General features: G+C 39.0%; 2 protein-coding genes across 2 annotated transcripts; both read right to left on the reverse strand.

Annotated features, from left to right (window-relative positions):
• Positions 1 to 5,521: 5,521 nt before the first annotated feature.
• On the reverse strand, positions 5,522 to 6,913 carry LOC147552577 (E3 ubiquitin ligase PQT3-like). Its single transcript, XM_086668642.1, has one exon. The coding sequence runs from the start codon at positions 6,911 to 6,913 to the stop codon at positions 5,522 to 5,524; it is 1,392 nt and encodes a 463-aa protein (XP_086524768.1).
• Positions 6,914 to 23,455: 16,542 nt separating this feature from the next.
• On the reverse strand, positions 23,456 to 24,001 carry LOC147552578 (E3 ubiquitin ligase PARAQUAT TOLERANCE 3-like). The gene has a single exon (XM_086668643.1). It carries the CDS (start codon positions 23,999 to 24,001, stop codon positions 23,456 to 23,458), a length of 546 nt encoding a protein of 181 aa, XP_086524769.1.
• Positions 24,002 to 25,163: the final 1,162 nt, after the last annotated feature.

Consider the following 25,163-nt stretch of genomic DNA (forward strand, 5'->3'; position numbering starts at 1 on the left):
CACCCTCACTAACATTTCTAACTTAATCTCCATTCGTCTTGATAGCTCCAATTATCTTCTATGGAAAAGCCAGCTTCTCCCTGTTCTTCACTCTCAAGATCTATATAAGTTTGTCAATGGTGATTACCCTCCACCACCTGAGTTTTTAACCTCTCCAACTGAAAGTACTTCTTCTACAATTCCTAATCCAGACTTTGTTTACTGGTATCGAATCGATCAAATGCTCCTATCATGGCTGAATGCCACACTCACTGAACCCATTTTAACTCAAGTCTTGGGGCTTACTTCTTCTAGAGCTGTCTGGCAATCTCTTGAAAATACATTCTCATCCATTAACTCAGCTAGACTTATGAATTTGAAATTGCAACTTCAAACTACCAAAAAGGGATCCCTCTCTGTTTCAGACTATCTTCTTCGCCTGAAAACCTTATCAGACTCTCTTGCAGCCATTGGACATCCAGTGGCTGATGATGAGATGGTCCTCATCATCCTTTCTGGTCTAGGCCCTGAGTATGAAAGTTTTGTCACCTCAATGACAACTAGAATTTCACCCCCAACCTCCTCTGAACTTCACTCTCATCTTCTTACTCAAGAGTTTCGTCTTCAACTTCTTAACCCCATTTCCTCTCAACCAACAGCTCTTCTTACTCAACAATCTCAATCTCCTCGACCTTCCTTCTCACCTAACAGAGCATATCGAGGTCGTTCTTCTTACAGAGGGGGTTATCGAGGTTCTCACAGAGGATCCTATTCAACCAGAGGAGGTTATCAACGTCCCTTCACTAACTCTGTTTTAGGTCCTCCACCAGGTCGTCCAGCTATCATTTGTCAATATTGTGGAAAACATGGCCACACAGCACGCCAATGCTACAGCCTTACTCGATCACATGACATTGCTCAGTCCTTTGCTGCTCTAGGTCTTGACTCTCTCTCATCTGATCCCAATTGGTACGTCGATTCAGGAGCCACCTCCCACATTGCCTCTGATAATGTTTCGGTTCTTTCTCGTTCTGATGTTCCTGCTCCAGACCAAGTAATGGTGGGAAATGGAAATACAGCCTCAGTCAGTGGTGTTGGTAATTTTTCCCTAAACCCTCATCTCACACTTAAAAATGTCTTAATAGTTCCTTCATTTAAAAAGAATTTAATCTCCATTTCTCAATTACTTCGTGATTTTAACTGTATTGTTCTATTCCATCGTAATGGATTCTTCATTCAGGACCTTCCCACAGGGAAGATACTCCTCGTCGGAACGATTGAGGATGGTCTGTTTCGTCTAACTCCTGCTCCTTCACCATCACAATCCTTCTTTACTCAGTCCCTCTCCAATGGCAGTCGCACCTCATCAGATGTTTGGCACTCACGTCTCGGTCATCTCAATTTGCAGAGTTTAAATTACCTAATTAGCTCTAATGCTTTACCTTTAACAAAGTCTGTAATGACAAACACTAAGTGTATTAGCTGTATTGCTGGAAAGCACCATCAATTTCCTTTTACCTCTGTTATTCACTCTACTACTAATCCAAATGAATTGATTCACTCTGATCTGTGGGGTCCTTCTCCCTCTACCTCTGCTTCTGGATTTCGTTTTGTGCTTTTGTTAATTGATGATTTCACACGATTTACTTGGCTCTATTTTATGAAAAATAAGTCTGAGGTTGAACAACATTTTCGAAATTTCAAGACCATGGTTGAAAATCAATTTTCAAAACCAATCAAAATACTACAAACTGATGGTGGAGGTGAATATATCAGCAACTCCTTTGCTTCCTTCCTTCAGCAACAGGGCATTATTCATCGAAAATCTTGCCCTCATACACCCCAACAAAATGGGGTGGCTGAGAGGAAAATCAAACATCTAGTCGAAACCTCCCTATGTCTTCTTCATCAGGCCTCTGCTCCTTCTTCCCTCTGGCCTGATGCTTTCCAAACTTCAATCTATATAATAAATCGGCTACCAACTAAAATTCGTGATGGTATTTCCCCCTTTCAAAAATTAACAGGGAAACCACCTGATTACACATTTCTTCGCACCTTTGGGTGTCGCTGTTTTCCCCTTCTTACCCCCTACAGATCATCAAAACTTGATTACAAAACAAAATCCTGCATTTTTCTAGGTTATAGCCCTGCCCATAAGGGCTATCGATGCCTTGATGAAGCCTCTCAGCGTGTATACATTTCGAGAAATGTTATATTTGATGAATTGATTTTCCCTTTTTCGCTTCAATCTAAACGGTCGTCTTCTCCCTTTTCCTCTGTTCTGCCTCCTTTAAGTCTTACTTGGTTTTTAAAACCAGCACTCCCTCTCTCTTCGTCTCCTGACCCACGAAATCAATCTATCCATTCAATCCATCCATAACCCGATCCATACCCACTACCCAATACCCTTCCACGTGTCCCATTACAATCAAGTCGACCGTTAAGTTCTGAGGGACCACTTCGGTTGTCCTCTTCTTCACCCTTTTTAAATTCCAACCCTAATAACCCTTCTAATCTCAACCGCTCATCTCAATCAACTCCACCCACAATTCCAGCTGTTACCTCGGTCCCACCTCTTTCACCATCAGTACGACACCTACCAAACACCACCACCTTCGTCGAACCAACCTCCTGTCCTCTCTCCCCAACATTCCATCCTTCTGAGATTCCATCTGTCTCTCCTCCTCTACCACCAACTTCTGCACTACCTCAGTCCACTGATCATCTTGTTCCCCCTCCTTCTCATCCTCCATTACCTTCATCCTCTAAACACCCCATGATAACTCGAAGTAGGGATGGCACCCGAAAACCAAAAATTTTATTTTCTAAATCTACTGTTTCTACCTCTTCAAATAAGTCTGCCATCAATTCGATTCTTGAAGAACCACATACTTTTCTTCAGGCTTCGAAGCATGATTATTGGCAAAAAGCAATGGCTGAAGAGATCACTTCTCTTCATAAAAACAATACTTGGACTCTGGTTCCATCAGATCCCACCATGAATCTTGTTGACAACAAGTGGATTTATCGAATCAAGCAAAGATCAGACGGATCAATAGAAAGATTTAAGGCTCGATTGGTCGCTAGAGGTTATACACAACAGCATGGAATTGATTACGAAGAAACGCTTAGCCCAGTCGTTCGACCAGCAACAATTAGGGCAATTCTAACTCTTGCTATCAATGGAAATTGGGGGATAAGACAATTGGACGTCAAAAGTGCCTTCCTCAATGGCGAACTTCATGAAACAGTTTTTATGACTCAACCGAAGGGATTTGAAGACAAGAATTTTCCTAATCATGTGTGTAAACTAAACAAGGCAATCTATGGGCTAAAGCAAGCTCCAAGAGCTTGGCATCAACGATTCAGTAACTTTTTGTTTCAATTAGGCTTCATTCAGTCGATTTCGGATCCCTCAATGTTCTACAAACAAGCTTCGACAGGTATTACTATCTTATTACTCTATGTTGACGACATAATTGTCACTGGCTCCTCGAAAATTGATTTACAGAGTTTCATCTTGTCTCTCAAATCTACATTTGAAATGTCTGATTTGGGAGACCTAACCTATTTTTTGGGCATGGAAGTGTTTCGTGATGATAATTCAATCACACTAACACAACGGAAATATACATTGGATCTTCTTAAAAGATTTGGTCTTCTTGATTCGAAGTCTGTAAATACTCCGGTTCTCACTGGTAAAAAGTTATCTAAACTTGATGGAAGTCCTCTCTCCAACCCTCAAGAATTTAGAAGCCTCGTCGGAGCCCTCCAATATCTTACCCTTACCAGACCGGATATTGTTTATTCCGTCAATCAAGTCTCGAAATTCATGCATCAACCAACTACACTCCATTGGATAGCTGCCAAAAGAATTCTTCGATACCTCAAGGGATCACTTACTGTTGGTCTTCGACTACGATCGGCCACTGACCTTCCATTACTTGGTTACTCCGACGCCGATTGGGCTGGTTCGCCGGACGATCGTCGATCAACCACCGGCTCATGTGTTTTCCTAGGTCCAAACCCGATTATGTGGACCTCTAAAAATCAGCCCACAGTGGCCCGTTCCTCCACCGAAGCAGAATATAGGGCAGTGGCCCATACGTGTGCCGATATAATTTGGTTACAGAATTTATTAAAGGAGTTGGGCTTTTCTTCTACAAGCACTCCTATCATTCACTGTGATAATATAAGCACCACCTATTTGGCTGTCAATCCTGTTTTACACTCTCGCACAAGGCATGCATCTATCGACTTTCATTTTGTTCGTGAACAAGTGAAATTTGGAAACGTTCGAGTTCACTACTTGCCGGGTGACTCTCAGATTGCAGATTTATTTACCAAAGGTCTCTCCAGCTCTCGGTTCAATGAGTTGAGTTTCAAGCTCTCACTGGTGCACCGCCGTTCGGCTTGAGGGGGGGTGTAAAGCAATATGTAATCAACCACTAATATCTTGTTAATTTACTTAATTATGTTACAGGGTCATTATTGTAATTTCACAACATTGAATATTCTATAAATACAATGGTATCTGCCCTAGTTAGGGCATCTCGACTCAATAGTGTTTGCAAACTGAAGTAATTATAATTAATTGAAACTAGAAATTTTGGTCTTGTTTTTTGCTTATTGAATTCATCTTTACTTGATTTGATATCTGTGTTCTTGATAAGGAAATGATTTTTTTAGAGAGATATGGAAAAAAATAAATTCATTCAGCAATGCCTTTTCAATACAAATTACAGAGAGAGATTAAATCGTGAGTAATCGATCTGAGTAACATAACTTCAGTCTTATACTAAAACAGTTTGTTGTTCTCTTCCCCATGTTTTACAACTTCCATAATCCTGCTTGTATCCTCTGCTGCTGGAGAAATCCTTTCGATCCTCTCGTGAGGCACTCTGGTTTCCCTTCTCATTGACGTAGACACCAACTCGTGTAGAATTATCGTACGAAGAGTGCTTTCTCTTGAAGTTCTTGTCACTGTCATCATAATCACTCAGTTCGTGGTAATAAGCTCTTCTCTGTGCTCCACCAGCGAACCTCTCTGACCTGGCTTGATGATGGTGGCGACGTTCGTCAATGGCACAAGAGTCAGATCCTTGAGAATTGATGCGTCTATCCATGTGTCTTGAATTCGTGTAAGAAACCTCTTCACTCCTGCTCTCTGCTCCCCTACTAAACTTGTGATCTTCATAGTATTCCTTGCTCTTGTCACGCCTTCCAGATTCACGCTTCCTCTTAAGGTCTGATTTTCTTTCCTCGGACTCCTCGTTACTCATAAGAGGAGGTAATACTTGGTTCGGACCCATACCACTCGCAGATGATGCACTCAGAGGTGGAAAAGCTGCCAAGGCATATTCTTGACATCCAAAGGGGGCTTGAGGTAGAAACCCACCAAGATGATTATTATACGGACCAGGGACATAACCCATGTAAGGCGTTCCACCATTAAAATGAGACATATATCCATCCATCCCAAGTTGTGCGCCACCCCAGTATGGGTGATATGCTGAAGAGGAAGAAGGCATCATACAAGTAATCAAGTATTGGCAGCCATAGATGTCCCCCATATAAGGTCGTCTACGGGCAAGAAGTCGGGTTTTCTTTTTATTCCTGGCTCACTAGCAGGTAGCTTCTGTTGCACTTTCTCTTCAACTGGCGAGGCACGATTCCGTTCGTTTGGTTCCGCCGCCTCTTGTTTAGGCTCAAATCCGTTAACAGTTATTGCAGTCTGGACTTCAATAGGTACTGTCGTTTTCTCTTTCTCTGTCTCAGAAGTGGCAGAAAGAGTAGTAGGCGATGGTGCTTTAGGAAGTGAACTATGAGCAGACTCCGTAGTACCTTGAATTTTAAGAGAGCTTCCTGAATTTGTCGTACTACCCTTGCTACTTGATTCTAGAATGCTGTTGATGGTGCTTCTAACTGTCATATTAGGGATGAGGTCATCTGCAAGTATATTTGTAGCCCGGCAAAAACACATTGATTTCGAGATTATATGGTCTCTTATACATTTGTCGCAAAAACTCCGGAAACAACATTTTTTGGTAAAAACAGCATTTTTCATTACTTCACTGCATAATGGGCAGCAAAGTTCTGAAGGAATATCGACAGTAATTCTAGAGCAAGTTAAACCTTCCATTTCCTTATTGAATGCAGCCTCATTTGGTTTCAAAACAGCAACTTCACCACTTGGTAATGAATACGAGCCATCCGGGTTCGCCATTAACATCGACTTTGGAATACCAGTCGGAGGCTTCACTCTTTTTATATCGTAACTAGCATCACCATTAGTAGGGCAGTGTTGGATGTAATGCCCAGGGGTTTTGCATCTGTGACAGACATAGCCTTCTGGAGGTGTCTTGCAAGTAAGGCCACCATATCCGTAACTTCGACCACCAATCAATTTTTCGCCCATAAACTTTCCAAAACTTCTAACAGCAGCACCCGAATTCAAGGCAGAAGTTTCTACCAAAGCTTTAATCTTGCTATCTTCATCATCTTTGTTAAGAAGAGAATCATCAGGACCCGGAACAGTAGATTGGGTGGACGGAACTTGCTGATCTTCAAAAAACTCCTTAACAAACTCTTCCCATTCCGCCTCTCCTGGATATTTCGTAACAGGAGTGATATTGCTATCTTGTGGTTGAGCATCTTCGATTTTTGGTTTCGCTTTTGGTTCACAGACAATGGGCTTACAAGGCACGCCAGGAATCCGACGAACTAAAACACTGGTATTTCTCGGTATATTATCATCATTGGTGTACTCTTGGTTAGTCTGGGCATGGGTGATAATTAGGTCATAATCTCTTCCCTTATCTAGATGTTTGGATTCAACAATTAGGTCTTTCAAATTTGCAACAGATATGTAATAACCAACAATTGGTATTGAATCATAATTTTTTGCACTTTTAAACTTGTAATACACAGCCATTATTTATTTTTCTTCTGATTCTCTGAACAAAGTATGAACAAGAATTGCTTCAGAAAAATTAAAAAGCTGATTGAATATATCAGTTTACAATCAAAACCCTAATTCTTAACCAAAATTAGTACAAGAAATCAAACACAATGATGATTACAAGTATCTAATTTCCTGTCTTGATCTTCTTCTTCTTCTTCTTCAGCCACACAAGTAAAAGAAATTTGACAAAGATTGGGCAACTGGGATGAACACGGATGTTTAAGAATCACTAACCAAAACCAAAATCTTGAGAAGAACTCAGCACTGAACGAAGAACAAATGAGAGTTGAAAGTTTGATACTTGAAAAGATCAAGAAATTCTCTGTTTTATAGAGTTTGGTGATTAGTTTTTGGAAAGTAAGGGTTTTTGGAAAGTTTATATTAACGTGGGATTTTGAGTTTCTAAAAGTAGACCGAACTGATATGGGGAGAGTAGTTTCTAAAATTTTGAATTATAAGTTAAAAAAGGAAACATGGTCTGGCTTTGTTAATTAAGCCCCAAAGTAAACATTGTCTGGCCTATTTCAAATTCATGGGATTTTGAGTTTCCCTTCTATTATGTTGGGTTGTACTTGATAATGTAAGCAACACTTACAAACTCATTATCCTATTTCAAATTCATGGGAGTGTCATTCGCGGTTTCACTAAGGTAAACTAACATCGTAAAACAATTCTAATCTGTATTCGAATCAAAATAATGTCAATACTAACTGGATAAATGGTTTTCCGGTTTTTATTTGATTTTGGACAGTTCAACTTTCCGTCTAGCCTTATCCCTTCCTTCGGTCTTAAATACATGGAAGATAGTAATTCAAGCTTGTTGCACCATGCTTGGTCTGCTGTGAAGGGTCAGAATAAAAGTAGCTCAACTCAACATAAAAATCTATTATACAAAACAGATACTTGTGACTAGGACATATTAATTATATAAAATATGACTAGGACAAAAATAAGGTGACTGGACGTCCACGTAGATGTCTATTTTACAATCTAAAAATCTAGCCCTCGGATCTTCCAACTTCCCTGAGATCCAACGTTAGTGAAATACTATCCCTCCCTCGTAACAGATTCCACTGATCGATTCATTTTCTTTTTTCCCTTTAACGATGAACAGTGCCACTCTCTCTCTCTCATCTCAAAACGTAACAGGAAGCTCCCCAATTTCCAAATACCTTCACCTTCCTCCACTAAGAGGTAAATGATTTTCTCAAACAAAAGGTTAGGGTTTGTATAAAGAGAATGGAGAAGAAGATCAATAGGTAAGTGATTTTCTCAAACAAAAGGTTAGGGTTTGTATTTAGAAATCTCATGAGTTCTCAGTTTTAATTTCTTCTCATTCTAGGTACCCAATCTTCTCTCTGATCTGTCTAATAACTTTATATTTCTTCTGTCCAATTGTTTTTGTTCTTTGTAATTCTTCATCTGTAATAGATTTGTATAATAGATCTGTTTTGGTTAACCGAGATATAACCTTCTAATAGTTTAAGTTGATTTGTTGAGTTCATCAATTTCACCCCCATATAGCAAAGGTAAAATCCACTGGCTACCATAGGATATATAGTAAGATTAACATTAGTGTTTTCATTGTCTGACTCACCTCTCTTATATCCTTCCTCTATTGTCGTACTAGATGCTACGTCGCTGTTGTCGTTCAATCTTCCCTCCATTATTTGTTAGCATCTTCATAATTGTCTGCTAGTTCAATCTTGTTTTGATGTACTAGCCACATGTAAGATCCATCTAGTTAGGTGATAAAGTATAAGTATCTAATTCTGGTTTAAAGTATTACCCTGCAAAATTCGTGCTTTAGACTGTTAATTCTTTGAAAATATTGTTTGTATATTGCTGCTTAATTGATCCCCCTTAATTTCTTGTAGATATGGGTTCCAACAAATCCTCGAGGCGCAGAAAGACTACCCCCTGGTGTTGTTAAAGCAGAGTCAGACTTTTATCTTCGTAGATTGCGGGGTAAGCCCAGTGAGGTGTGTGCTTTAAACCATTTTATGGAAGCTTAAACCGTCAAGTTGTGGGTCAATGGACGAACAACTCTTTGATGGTGGATATTCTGGTTTCCACCATTCACTATTAATCGACAATGATTTTGAAGATGGATTTGACAGTGGAAAACCGTAAGGTTTTGAAATTCGAATGTTCGACGACTTGTAGAAGAAAAAGGGTCACAAATGAGCAACTTCAATATCTCAGTGACTGCATTTTTCATTTGTTTCCTATCTCGATTACTTCTTTTTAAGGTTTCGAAAATATTTAGCAGAAGTATATCTAGATTTTATTGTGTTGTTCTGATTCGAAGAATTTTGTCTATAAGAATTTAGTTTATCAGCATATTTCTCGTTACTTTGTCGAATCATCAAAACAACTTCGATAGCTTGTTCTTTTGCACTAAATTTTTTGTATAATTTGATGCATCAATCATTTGAGCTGAACCGAGTGGTTTGAACATCCTAATAGTTTATATTCTCGATTGCAAAACGAATTTGCAAGATATCCAACTCAAGATTATATTATGTAAAGCTTGCAAATCATGTTTTGCAATCTATATTTTGCAAATACAGTTTGCAGTTTACATTATGCAAACACATATTTGCAGTTTACATTATGCAAACACACGTTTGCAGATCAGATTGTTGCAAACACGTTTGCAAAACAAATTGATGCAAACACGTTTGCAGAACAGATTGTTGCAAACACGTTTGCATAACAGATTGTTGCAAACACGTTTGCGTAACAGATTTTTGCAAACACGTTTGCAGAAAAACGTAAAAGAAAAAAACGCCGTTTTTTTCTGGTTTTTTTTTTTGAAAGAAAGTATTGAAATGGATCTTGTTAGAAAGCTAATGAAAAATCATTTCTAAATATATAATTTTTATAGAAATCCGACATCTCAAACAAAAGTTATATCAATTTAAAGTTAAAAAAATAAATAATTGAATTTAGTTACACAAAATGACAAAAAGGGGTATTTTAGTATTTGCACACTTTTTGACATGAATAATAATTTTTTAAATGTTTTGTGTTTTTCTACTCATTTTCAATATTATTTTGACATTTCTAGATTTCAAATATGAAATGATTTTTATACTCTGCCCGTGTTAGATTTTGACTTTTCTTCTCGGCTTCTCACGCATTGCTCATTAAATACGACAAGTTGAACATCTACACAAAGCTTTTAAACCAATTTCAGTCAGGCATATTTTAAGTATGAATTTATGGATATACCGACTCACTTGAGATTACTATTTTTTTCTCCGTAATGTCAAATCAGGTTGAGTTGGATGTGGGTGAATCAAGCTTAGACAAAATACACTACGACAAGTCAGGTTCAGACAGTACACAGAATACGTATACTATCTAAAACTCTAATACGGATGAAAGAAGGTGTTGTGCATCGTTGTTATTATTTGGTATTTCTTAAATCGACAGATGGTTGATTCCCACATACATTGTATAAACCTAAGTTGACGAGTAGGACCCTTAGATGGAGCTCAATTCAAAATTTTGCCGTGATACCTTAACTGAAAGGTTGGGAAGCCCAAGAGAATTAAACCAAATATCTAGAATCAGGTTTAACATTTTCGTAACTAAATCTGAGGAATAAGTTTAAAACCGCAGTGAAGGATATGGTGCCTGAAGTCTGAAGGAATGGTATCCTTCCGAAGGAGTGTCCTTCGACCAAGGATGCAATGCGTGCAATTTGGCTATTAGGATCTTAATGACCTTATTCGGAAGATCATTAGTCCGGTCCAATTAGGGGTCGTAATGCTTAGCTAGAAGCCAACTACGATCGTCGAATCAAGAGTTGATTCGCGGCTAACATAGACCGGATCCTACAAGGGTTACACAACAGAATAATGATTTGAACGGAGAGAATTGACTAGATGGATAATGGCAAATAAGTGGATTGGATCCGTTATTGGTAAGTCCAGAAAGATTCGGAGAAGTCCGAAAGGGATAAACATGTCCGGGCCCAAAAGGGAGGCCCGGAGTGGCTTTAGGGAAGCCGGCCATGTGATGGCCGGCCAAGGCAATAGGGCCGGCCATGTGATGGCCGGCTAGGCCCTAAGTGGGCCGGCCAAGGAAGCCCATAAAGGGCTATGTTGGCCGGCCACACTAAAGTGACCCAATGGAGGGTATTTTGGGTGTTGCCTGTTAATTAGGTTTATGGAATTCTAGTTTGAGTCTAATACCTCTTCTAGGGAATTCTATATATACCTAATTATACAACCTAAAGAAAAAGATTGAATTCTCAACAACTGAGAGGGTTAACTGAAAGAGTTTCAGAATATACATCTCAGAGAGAGAGAGAGAAAAGGAGTTTTCTCAAGTATCTAGTCAAGAAGAAGGAGTTCTTCATCTCAACCTTCAAGAAGGTCCTAGCTGACTGAAAGGAGGGAGTTCAAGTCATTATTCGGTGTCTCAAGTAGAGGAGCTACACTTGGAGCTCTTATCTTCCGAATACTGATCGGAATTTAGTTCGTGGGAAAGCGATTAAGAGGTAATCTTCTTTCCAATCTAGTTCATTGGTATGTTCATGTATAGATCCTGGATTAGTGTTAAACATATGATGTTTGAGATTCCGCTACCAACACTAATAGACAATTAGGTGTATGAGATACACTAGGTTATTCCCCATCAGTGGCATCACGAGCCGTTTGCATGAACTATCTTTGACTAGATGAATTAGATTCACACTTGAACAACTAGATATTAGTGTTTTAATGTTTGAATAGAGATTTAAACATAAGTTTGATGAGATCAAATTAGGGTTTTGGATGAGATTCATGACCTAGAAACACTAGAAACAAGGTTTTATGAAAAGAGTTTTCATAAACAAGTGTTAGGGTTTTAGAATTTTGATAAAAACCATCAAAACCATGAAGATTGGTTGATGATTTGATCAAAAACAGTACCTAACAGCAGCTGGAACAGAAAGAAAGAAAAGAAAAAGAAGTTGGAACGGCAGGATTTTCCAAAAAACATGGAAACCCTACTGGCCGGACCGGCCAGGACGCGTCCAGGACGCGTCCGGGCCGGACCAGCACGTCTCGGACAGACAGTCCGAGACAGACAGGGACACGGACTGGAAATCCCAGTCCGTGAAGGACCGGGAATCCTAGTCCGAGCTGGACTAGGAGTCCGAGACTCTCGGGTCTCGGACATCCCAGAGCGTCTAGGACGCGTCTGGGAATCCCAGTCCAACACGGACTAGGAGTCCGAGACTCTCGGGTCTCGGACGTCCCTGCGCGTGGGACGCGTATGGGACATCCCAGTCCTAGACGGAATAGGATTCCGAGACAGGAGCGTCTCGGAGATCCTTGATGCGTCTGGGACGCGCTCGAGGAACCTATTTAGAGTCTCGGTCTAGGACCGAGACACTGGACGGGCGTCCGGATGCATCGAGGATGCGTCTGGAGCAACCAGAAGCATCTCGGATGCGACTGGAAGCTTCCAGACGCAACTCGGATGCGACCGGAGCATCCAGAAGCGTCTAGGACGCGTCTGGACGCGTCCAGAAGGCATCCCAGATGGGATGGCCTAGCCGTCTGTGCACAGAAGCGTCTGGGACGCGACTGTGGGGCACGGGTGCATCTCGGACCAAAAAATCCGAGATGGCACGAGTGCTGTCCCGAGACCAGACACGTCGGGGACGCGTCTGGGAGTTCCAACAGCTCTCGGATTAAGCATCCGAGAGGCATATGCAGCGACCGGATGGCCTGGACGCGTCTGGGACGCGACCAGGACGCATCCTAGACATCTCATCCGAGATGTCTATGGTCTGTCCTTGGACAGAAGCGTCTAGCTGGGCTAGGACGCGTCTGCCCGAGAGACATAGCACGGCAAGAAGGTGCTGTCTCTAGGACCGGACCTTGACCGGGCTGAGTCAAGAGTTGACCAGAAACCAGTCAAGGGGCTTTGACCAGGGTTGACTCAGATCTTTTGAGTGAGACTCAAAGGCCCTTTTGGCCATGATCTGAAAGGGAGTTTTTCAGACTTTTCTCCCGGTTCCGAGCATAATTTATTTTTTCCGACTTAGACCCGGGTTAGAGGAGTACCCGAACGGAGTTTTTCCTTATTTTGATTTTGGAAACAATTAAGGAAGAAACGTAATGTTTTAGTTTGAGTATTGAGAATACGAAACTTTAGAAACATTAGACATAGAGATGTCACAAATTCCCACGAATAGCTATGTGATAGCAAAACCTAGAAACGAATCTAGGATACATACTTTAATTATTATGATTGTCATATTTTTGTATGTATGGATATATATGTGATTGCGTAGAATAGTATACCTTTAGATAGGATTATCGTTTCTTGTTCTAAGCGCAAGGAGTTGTGCCCGAATAATACTTAGAGTATAGGGTCTTAGAATCTATTGACGAACTGAATGATGAGATCATGGTTCAAGTGGGAGTAGTCAATAGAGGTTCTTGGATAAGAATCCAATCGAACCATAGGCGAACAAGAAATAAACTTAAAAGATGGGATCTTTTAAGGGGTAATACTAAGATTTAACAAATCATTACGCAAACCCACATAAACTTTTACGTAATAAATCATGAATGGTTATGCAAGAGTTCACAGTAACGCAACTTGATAAATTACGTAATAAGTCCCAAAAAGAATTTTGAGTAAAGCCTACCCAGATTAAGACACCTGTTGAGCCCTTGTTCATCGATGGTGGGTCATGCCAAAGCAGGGTGCCATCTTTTACCTCGGGACAATACGGGTAGATCTATGAAGAGGTCTACATGTCTAAATGGTTATTCTCAAACGAGTCAGCAAAAGAGTTTTGGATTTCGAGGCTAAAGGACGATTTAATCGTTAACCAAGAGTCATATGAGATATGATCAGTAAGGAGTTACTCACCCAGGAGGGTGAAGTTAAGGGCAGTGCCAAAGTACGCTTAGCTTCACAGGAATGGGATCTTGGAATTATATTATTCTAAGGGGACAACAAAAGTAGAATAATATAGGCAAATTAGGAAAATTGCCAGGATAACAAGTTTAATCACTTTCGCATTTCTTACATGTAGTTTAATTATGACAACAACCATCTTCAACCTCTACACTATACTTGAGAAATTGAACGACACCAACTTCGTTCAATGGGAGAGGAACCTAAGAAAGGTTCTAGGAAAGAGCGCAGAAATATTAGACATTCCGATCCCCGTGCTTTCAGAAACTTCTTCTGATGAAGAACGTAAGCAAGTAGACGACATTCGAAGGAAGTCAGCGCCAGTAACCGGTTTAATGCTAATGGCCATGGAAAGAAAATATATAGATATGTTCATTGAAATGGAGGCATACACCATTATTCGACGGCTAAGAGAAGTGTTTAGAACACAATGTCGAATAGAAAGATTTAGAATCACAATGGTGTTACTGGGGATGCGACTGGAGAAAGGGAAACCCGTTCGTTATCATGTTTTGGAGATGATCGATCACCTCAAAGACATGGAATGGATGGGGTCTCCCATGCCAGTCGAACTGGCGGTTGACATGATCCTGAATTCATTGGATGAAAGGTTTAAGGATGTAGTAACAAACTTTGAAGATAAGTTTGGACGGGTATCCTTCGAAAGTCTACTGGCGATTCTGGAAGTTGCTGAAAGTGGTTTCAGCACCCCTGAAACTCTAGAAGAGATTCTAGGAATTCAGGAGACAGTAAATACGGGAACGGAAGACGTTAGGAGAAGGAAGCTGTCTGGCAGAAGAATGGGCAAGAAAGCACCAAGACCCAGAACCATCCTTCCTAACAAGAGATGTCTTGTGTGCGGTAGTACATCTCATATTCGGTTAAGAGATTGCCCGCGATTCTTGGAAGAACAAAACGACGGAGCTGGGAGTTCCGGTCAAGGTAAAAATTGTTAAAAGTTATTCAATGAATTCACATTCCTCAAGGTATGGGATACCTAAAAGACTCTTATCATTATGAATGACAGGAGCGAGAGGGAGCTGAGTATTTATTGAAGAGGAGATGAACCTGTCGAAAGCTGAAGTAGGCAAGAGTTGCTGGAAAAGCTTAAGAAGGATCATAGACTCGATAGGCAATACTTTAAAGCAGTTTTAGTATTTCTTTTTCTTTTTAGAACATTGACTCTGTAATGAGATTATGGGAGTGAATAAAATATGAGATATTTTATGATGTTCTTAAAAGAGCCTATCTAACTTTTAAGTAAATTTTAAGGAACGATCCAACTTAGTCATTCTAAATCTTGTAAGAGTACAAGAGTTCAGTTAATCGTAGAAAACAATGTTGGACATGAAAGTCTGCGATTAGTGTGATTAGAATGAACATAAGACTTGATTGTGGAGGAGTTTTAGAAACAAATCCAAAATCAAGAAGTGGATCGGGATGACTAAAAGGACATGATGAGATCATGAGTTCGATAGTCATCAGTCTTCCAAAACACAAAGTCTAATACGTATCTGCCAAACCACTAAAAACCTAAAAGCTATAGTGAATAATTGAGTCCATTCGGATATGGATATCGTTTTAGAAGGAGTTCTAAAATTATCAATTATTCCAATGTCTAAAGCGTGTTAGACATGAGTTCTTCGAGAAGAAGAACGGGGTTTTCCCGCCAAACATCGGAACACAATGAGATTGTTGCTCACGATGGTGTCTTCATTAAAAGGAGGGTCCTTCTAAAGAAGACAAGTGGGAGGAAAAATCGAATGGGATTCGATAAAGAGCAACAAGAGGAAGTAAGGAGTTACTTGCCTTAAAACAAAAGAGAGTAAAGAGTTACTCGTCTTAAAACGAAAGAGAGTAAGAGTTACTCGTCTTACGTAACAAGGGATGTCGACTTGAATGGTTCAAGGGACGATCGCCTAGAAACTTCTTAAGGAGTTAAGAAGGTTGCTCAAAAACCCCAATGAGTCTTGGGAAGATTCATAAGAACTATAGCAGAAACCACTCTGAAATTGGATCGGAAATCCAAAGAGATAAGAGTAAGAATGGTTGAATCTTGTGAGACAAGAAGGTAAGTGGGAGTGAAACAAGAGTTGTTTCAGGGGTCCTGTATGTGGGAGACATGCGAGAAAGGACAAGAAGACGAGGGTGAATTAACCATGGGCATCAAAAGTCTATGGAGATGGACTCTAGATGATAAAGACTCGTTCAAAAGGAGTTTTGGAGAGGTCTGAATAAGAAGTTCTCTGGGAGAGAAATTCTACCCAACTCCCGTGGAATACACAGGAGAGACACTTATGTTAGGAAAACATAAGAACGATCATGAGATGATTGTTGTTCACCCGTACATCTAAGAAGGTACTTGGAGTACGTGAAGATGTCGTCGCCCATCCAAGTCAGAAGATTGAAGATGGTCATAAAAGTAATCTTCCGAAAATAAAGATAGGAATCTTTTAGGAAGGGCTAACAGATGGGAAAGAGTTTTCCATGCTGGGAGTCGTTGCTTAACTCTACTAGATAAGAAAGTAAAATTAGAACTTGGGAAGTACTAATTTCAGTGGGAGAAAACTGATAATATCGTAACAGCTTACGAAGAGTTCGAAAGCAAGATAATTACAAAGCGAAGTGAAAAAGGAAAACTAAACTGTCACCTTAGAACGATCATGAGATGCTCGGGTCTAAGGAATTAGGATCCAGGAAGAGAATCCTAAAAAGACTTGTAAAATTGAGAACGTGAAGGAGTTCACGCGGGTGCTCAAATTTTACAAACTCTTGTTATCCGAAATAAACTGGGTTTATTTCGTCATCTAAATTGTGGTTTAGAATTTAGACGACAGTCCAAAAGGATGGAGTGTTCCAGGTAGGTTTATTAGATACGTGATCTAATGAAAGAAACCCTACTAAGTGAACATGGAAGCACATCATCCTAATATCCCTAGTCCAGGTCATTAGTTGGACAATAATGACTTATGAAGACTAGCATGAGTGATTGACAAGATAGCGCTGTTTCTTGGGCTATGGGAATAGGAGTATTCAAAGGTCAACTTCATGGGTGTATATCAAGAGTTGATGATACACTGGAAACCCGCCGAATGAGAGTACTTCAAGAGTTGAAGTTATAAGGTGTCATAACTCTCATTCAAGCAAATTGGAGAGATTCCTCAAAACATGAGTACTCACTCAGTTTATGGAAGGAATGTCGAACTTTGGTACCGTCAAACGCCATCCGTAAAAAGTGGTTATAAAAGCGGCATACTGGGGGAGACAGGATAGACATGAAATTGAGTGGGAGTACAAGAATGGATTATGTTTTCCTGAGTAAAATCAGGATAAAGTATCTCCGGGCCACTTGATGAGAAACAACTGAAAAATGCATGGCCGTGCTCAAACGGATTAAGAGTTAATCGTTTGGATTGGAAGTTGTTCTCGGGATCAAGAGAGTCTGATAAATATGACATATCAGATGAGATACGAAAAAACATGGGAATCGAGCATTGCACTTGTTCTAAGTACAAGTGGGAGACTGAAGGATATGGTGCCTGAAGTCTGAAGGAATGGTATCCTTCCGAAGGAGTGTCCTTCGACCAAGGATGCAATGCGTGCAATTTGGCTATTAGGATCTTAATGACCTTATTCGGAAGATCATTAGTCCGGTCCAATTAGGGGTCGTAATGCTTAGCTAGAAGCCAACTACGATCGTCGAATCAAGAGTTGATTCGCGGCTAACATAGACCGGATCCTACAAGGTTTACACAACAGAATAATGATTTGAACGGAGAGAATTGACTAGATGGATAATGGCAAATAAGTGGATTGGATCCGTTATTGGTAAGTCCAGAAAGATTCGGAGAAGTCCGAAAGGGATAAACATGTCCGGGCCCAAAAGGGAGGCCCGGAGTGGCTTTAGGGAAGCCGGCCATGTGATGGCCGGCCAAGGCAATAGGGCCGGCCATGTGATGGCCGGCTAGGCCCTAAGTGGGCCGGCCAAGGAAGCCCATAAAGGGCTATGTTGGCCGGCCACACTAAAGTGACCCAATGGAGGGTATTTTGGGTGTTGCCTGTTAATTAGGTTTATGGAATTCTAGTTTGAGTCTAATACCTCTTCTAGGGAATTCTATATATACCTAATTATACAACCTAAAGAAAAAGATTGAATTCTCAACAACTGAGAGGGTTAACTGAAAGAGTTTCAGAATATACATCTCAGAGAGAGAGAGAGAAAAGGAGTTTTCTCAAGTATCTAGTCAAGAAGAAGGAGTTCTTCATCTCAACCTTCAAGAAGGTCCTAGCTGACTGAAAGGAGGGAGTTCAAGTCATTATTCGGTGTCTCAAGTAGAGGAGCTACACTTGGAGCTCTTATCTTCCGAATACTGATCGGAATTTAGTTCGTGGGAAAGCGATTAAGAGGTAATCTTCTTTCCAATCTAGTTCATTGGTATGTTCATGTATAGATCCTGGATTAGTGTTAAACATATGATGTTTGAGATTCCGCTACCAACACTAATAGACAATTAGGTGTATGAGATACACTAGGTTATTCCCCATCACGCAGTACCTTAAGTGAATCTCGTATCTCATCATTGAACTTTTTACCCCATATACCGGTCCCATAATTATATTTGCAAAGAGGAAGGGGGAGATTTTTCCACATTAGGTGCGAAAGGAAAAGCTCTGCCTCTAATATGAAAGAATTGTATGGAGAGGCTAGACACACCAAGTCTCTGCTAGAAATACCCATCTATTTATTGTTTGAAAAACAAGATGAAGGGGAAGAGAGAAACAAAAAGAAAGAAAGAGGAGAAATCTAGAAGGGGGTGGTGGATGTGCGTTCTCCTTTAAAAGAAATACTGAATTGCATATATCGTTTTTTTTGTGTGTATAATGTAAGTATATATAACTAATGAAGCTAGAAAGACTTACAAAAAGAAAATTTAGAAAATAAAAAAAGTTAAAGGAAATAGTAAGATTAAACTAAACTAGTCATAACTAATTAAATTCTTTCAAGTTTATCTCTTTTGACCATTGGATTAGCCTTTGCAATGGCCTCGCGACCTATTATTTTGAAATCAAAACTACAACTATGTTCCTCAGGGTATCGGTGCACCGAACAGAAATTGTATCCGCACCGACACGTAAATCCCAAAAGTCCGACCCGTCTTTTGCAACTACAACACCGGTTCTTCTGAATTTTACGTTCTAATGGTTCCAAATCATAACTAACACGTGGCGGTATTTTGATTTTGAGTTTTTCAAAAGAATTAAGCAATTGCAATTCTAGTGAAGAACAATGATCTTTATAGCACTTGGAACAGAAATTCATGGTTGATTCAGAACCATAAAACCCACATCCATTAACGCAAAGTTGTGACTCTTCATTACTACTGCTACTAGAAATCTTGGTCTCGTTCTTGCTTATTGGATTCATCTTTGTTTGATTAATTTTGGAGTTCTTGACGCTTTGAAATATTGGTACTTGAAGAGATCAACAAATTTCCTTTTTACAGGGGTTTGGTGATTAGTTTTCTTACTGTAATATAGGATTTGAGTTTCTAATATTTTGAATTGAAAGTTCAAGGACTAGGGGAAATTGTTATTAGTGTAGGATTTGGTGTTACTAAATATTGTACAAATAAGGGTTTTAGGAAATTGTTATTCTATGTGGATTTTTGAGTTTCTAAAATTTTGGATTAGAAGTTAAAAGAGGAAATGACTTTATGACATGGGGAGAGCAAATTTGATTACAAAAAGGTCCATGGTGGAAAACAAATTGGTCTTCTCTTTGGCGGGAAAACACAATCTAGACAGAGCCCTAAAATTAATCTAGTTAAGCCCTAATATGAAAGGATTAATTTGAATTTAAACCCAATTTTATGACCAACCAAAAAGTTTGGCCAACCATATTAGTATAACATTATGAAATGGCCTCCAAAACCATAACTGGTATTCAAACTTAACAGATTTTTACCTTTTGGTTTAAAACAAATTTACTTAAAATTGTTAGTTTTAAATGAACCAAACAAAAGAAAAATTCAAATTGAATCAGTTTACCGTAGGCAAAAATCATTTTGTTTCATGTTTAGAGATTGGAATTTCTTTCAACTCTATTAGTTTAATGCTTTATCCGTCACGCTATTCATGTGTTATTTCTTAATTTGGTCAGGTTTCAGGATTGAAGTTCAGAGTTAATTCTAGGTCAAAAGTGATGAACTCGATTCAAGAGGTTCTAGGTCAAAGTACAAAAGAAGTCAAGAAAGTAGGCACTAAAAGTAAAAAAATTGTAAACTCCTTTTACTTTGGTAAAGTTGAATAAAACCCAGACTCTCAAAGTGCCTACTTTCTTGACTTCTTCTGTACTTTGGGAGTCTGAGTAGCATTGTCTGAAAAAAAGAAAATCAGTGAGCTTCGGACAACAAAGTGAATCGACAACGACATAGTCTAAATGTGGGAGAAGAGTTCTTGAGCCTCAAGGACCATTCCTTCAAAAGTGGAATAAGATATTTGTACTATCATGTGTGCATGCAGTCTCCCTGGATCCGTTGGTATTTTATGACCCAGTCATTGACGATAAAAAGAATGGCCTTGATGAGGCTAAGAAGTTGGAAACCGCAACTTGTGTTTTGCGGTTTTTCACAATTTACTAATGTAATTCAATAGTATAAAAGAACAAAAATCCTTGTTGCATGTGTAATGAAATATAGTTCTGACTAACATTATTAAGACATATATCCATCCATCCCAAGTTGTGCGCCACCCCAGTATAACACAAGTCATTGACTAACTTGTGTTATGAATCAAGTGCTATTTTCTTTTGGAACTGAATGTGTTAAGAGTGGTTGATTACATGTTTGTTTGTCTTTTACGTTTGACTACAAGTTTGTGAATGTTTTTTTGTATTGCATGTGAATTTTTTGTTGTCCGATTCAACTTCAATGTTTAAACTAGATAATTGAACAAAGAAAATAATGAATTCTATTATTTGATATCCTTAGTAACAACTAATGGAAACTAGAAACGATTACAAAAATTTAAAAACAATAAGAATGTAAACTGAAGTAATTATAATTAATTGAAACTAGAAATTTTGGTCTTGTTTTTTGCTTATTGAATTCATCTTTACTTGATTTGATATCTGTGTTCTTGATAAGGAAATGATTTTTTTAGAGAGGTATGGAAAAAAATAAATTCATTCAGCAATGCCTTTTCAATACAAATTACAGAGAGAGATTAAATCGTGAGTAATCGATCTGAGTAACATAACTTCAGTCTTATACTAAAACAGTTTGTTGTTCTCTTCCCCATGTTTTACAACTTCCATAATCATGCTTGTATCCTCTGTTGCTGGAGAAATCCTTTCGATCCTCTCGTGCGGCACTCTGGTTTCCCTTCTCATTGGCGTAGACACCAACTCGTGTAGAATTATCGTACGAAGAGTGCTTTCTCTTGAAGTTCTTCTCATTGTCATCATAATCACTCAGTTCCTCGTCATATGCTCTTCTCTGTGCTCCAGAAGGGAACCTCTCTGACCTGGCTTGATGATGGTGGCGACGTTCGTCAATGGCACAAGAGTCAGATCCTTGAGAATTGATGTGTCTATCCATGTGTCTTGAATTCGTGTAAGAAACTTCTTCACTCCTGCTCTCTGCTCCCCTACTAAACTTGTGATCTTCATAGTATTCCTTGCTCTTGTCACGCCTTCCAGATTCACGCTTCCTCTTAAGGTCTGATTTTCTTTCCTCGGACTCCTCGTTACTCATAAGAGGAGATAGTACTTGGCTCGGACCCGTACCACTCGCAGATGATGCACTCAGAGGTGGAAAAGCTGGCAAGGGACATCCTTGACATCCAAAGGGGGCTTGAGGTAGAAACCCACCAAGATGATTATCATACGGACCAGGGACATAACCCATGTAATGTTGGAAATTAGTAATTTGTAATTTCCTATGTAACTCTTTGTATTGGGAGAATTATTTAGATGGAGTTTTTTCTATAGTAGAAATATCTAGAGAAGAATAGTCTAGAGAAGTTTGACTAAAAGATTAGTCTAAAAATTATATTAACTCTTTGTAAGTCCCAATGTGGAATTCTCTAGTCTTTACTAGTATGCTCTATCTTTAGTATAAATAGAGGTAAGATGTGGATATGAAGCACAGGAAGCACAAGAGAAGCAAATTAGAGATTGAATTAAAGAACTTATAAAGTAAGTTGTAAGAGTTTGAAGGAGCTCTGTACGGGCTTCTAGCCCGTACATCTCCAAATTATAATATAGTTAAATATAATATTATATGTCTAAATTTATTATAAAGCATATCTAGATATTTTCTCCCAAATTTCCTCCCCTACAAGTGGTATCAGAGCCGAAGGTTCAATGTTGAGTCCTACACAAATATTCATCCAAGGTTAATTGGAAATTGAAAAATGGGTGTTGGTGTATCTCCATATTAGAAAGGAAGAAAGAAGGAGGAAAATGCAACGGAAAAAAGGCGATGAATTCCTCACTATTGGCAAACAAAAACACTTAATGTATAGTATTCCCACAAAGAAGAAAAAAGAAACAAAGAGAGAGCAAGGAAAAAAGTGACTACCCAAAGAAAGGGTTTGTCCACCTGGTGGTGTGAATGAGAGAATCTCTTAAGAAAGGGAGACAGAAAAATTAGCAAAAAATATCAACAAAAAGAAGACCCAAAAAGCAGGGTTGAGTTAAAGCAATTAAATTCTGAACCTCTGAATCCAAGTGATCAAGTTCAATAGGTTGTGAAGAGCCTCTGAATCTAAAATTGATCAAGCTCGTATCAACAAAAAAAAAAGTAAAGCATCTGCATGAAAATGCGACCAAAGTTGTCGTTTGAGCACACTAGTTGGGAAACGAAAAGTGGGAGATTTATTCTTTTTATGAAGATTATGGAGAAAAAATAGTGATTCTTATTTCCTTCAAGGATGTCCTAAGTAAGATATTACAAAAGTCTCATTGCTCATTTAAAAATATGCTTCCAGCTATAGCGAGCAAATGCAAACAAAATTGAGTTAATATTTTTGGTCTGAATTGAAATCAGAAGGAGAAAACCATCATCCAAAGAAGATTAATGCAGGAAATGGTGCTACAAGAATTTTCAACAATTCAAGGACTCGATAAAAATTACAAATTAAGAAGGGGTGTTGGAAATTAGTAATTTGTAATTTCCTATGTAACTCTTTGTATTGGGAGAATTATTTAGATGGAGTTTTTTCTATAGTAGAAATATCTAGAGAAGAATAGTCTAGAGAAGTTTGACTAAAAGATTAGTCTAAAAATTATATTAACTCTTTGTAAGTCCCAATGTGGAATTCTCTAGTCTTTACTAGTATGCTCTATCTTTAGTATAAATAGAGGTAAGATGTGGATATGAAGCATAGGAAGCACAAGAGAAGCAAATTAGAGATTGAATTAAAGAACTTATAAAGTAAGTTGTAAGAGTTTGAAGGAGCTCTGTACGGGCTTCTAGCCCGTACATCTCCAAATTATAATATAGTTAAATATAATATTATATGTCTAAATTTATTATAAAGCATATCTAGATATTTTCTCCCAAATATCGTCCCCTACATGTAAGGCGTTCCACCATTAAAATGAGACAGATATCCATCCATCCCAAGTTGTGCGCCACCCCAGTATGGGTGATATGCTGAAGAGGAAGAAGGCATCATATAAGTATTGGCAGCCATAGATGTCCCCCATATAAGGTCGTCTACAGGCAAGAAGTCAGGTTTTCTTTTCATTCCTGGCTCACTAGCAGGTAGCTTCTGTTGCACTTTCTCTTCAACTGGCGAGGCACGACTCTGTTCGTTTGGTTCGGCCGCCTCTTGTTTAGGCTCAAATCCATTAACAGTTATTGCAGTCTGGCCTTTAATAGGTACTATCGTTATCTCTTTCTCTGTCTCAGAAGTTGCAGAAAGAGTAGTAGGTGATGGTGCTTTAGGAAGTGAACTATGAGCAGACTCCGTAGTACCTTGAATTTTGAGAGAGCTTCCTGAATTTGTCGTACTACCCTTGCTACTTGATTCTAGGATGCTGTTGATGGTGCTTCTAACTGTCATATTAGGGATGAGGTCATCTGCAAGTATATTTGTAGCCCGGCAAAAACACATTGATTTCGAGATTATATGGTCTCTTATACATTTGTCGCAAAAACTCCGGAAACTGGTCCGACTTTGTTAATGAAGTCCCGAAGTAGACCGAACTGATTCCTTCTGGTTTATAATATGGGGAGAGCATTCAAGACTTGGTAAGTGGTTGATTCCCTTTAGTTTATAATCTCGGGAGAGCATTCAAGACTTTTTGTTTGAACCAAGTGAAACACATTTTCATTCATAAGTGATTGAATCACAATGTTACATGGATGATCATAATTATTTCTCTCATCTGAAAACTTCATGAGAGTTACATACCTTTAAATGCAAAGTGCCTCATGAAGAGAAAGAAATTGGACTAGACACCGACTCGATAAAATGACCCTAAAGGTCGATAGATGAAAAGATCCTAAAGATCGCGAATGAAAAGACCCTAAAGTTCGACAAAATAACAAGAAAAAAAACTAAATCAACCACTGCTGATGTCACCGGAAAACCGCTGCCATCACCAGAAAACTGCCGTCGGAAAACCGCCACCAGTTAATCCCAGAGCCCACCATCACCACACTACCATCACCACACTACCATCACCACAATCACAACCATAAAAAGCCCTAATAAATGCACAAAATTTTGATTCGATCCATCATAAGCCTTTCGAATTAACGTAGAAGTTTCACACTTGCACCATAGAAAGCCCTAATAAATGCATAAAATCTTGATTCAATCCATCAGAAGAGGCAATTTTGAAATCCCTGTCTAAAATAATCTAATCCCCAAATCGGTGAAACAGTAGATAAAGAGAGAGAAATGAGTAAGAATTTGCTCCACTTAGTAGATAGGGAGAGCATTCAAGACTTGGTAACTTGGTAAGTGGTTGATTCTCTTTAGTTTATAATATGGGGAGAGCATTCAAGACTTGGTTGTCTAAGTGGTTGATAGTGTTGACCTTTTAACTCTAAAATCGTTAAGGTCTCGCATTCGTATTCCCATAAGAATTGATAATTTTTTTTCTTGAAACCCATAAGAAGTGAATTGAATTTGTTCTTAAAAGTTTTCTGATGCAGCTCACGAAATAGCATTAGAATTTAATGCTAAGTGAGGTCGTGACAAGTCAGAGATTGGATGACCTAGAGGACGATTTTTTATTTTTAATAGTTTCCGAATTCTATATTTTCTT

This window comes from Eschscholzia californica, unplaced genomic scaffold, assembly GCF_041429995.1.
Source record: "Eschscholzia californica isolate CP2 unplaced genomic scaffold, dmEscCali1.0.p SCAF_3, whole genome shotgun sequence".
NCBI classification, from domain to species: domain Eukaryota; kingdom Viridiplantae; phylum Streptophyta; class Magnoliopsida; order Ranunculales; family Papaveraceae; genus Eschscholzia; species Eschscholzia californica.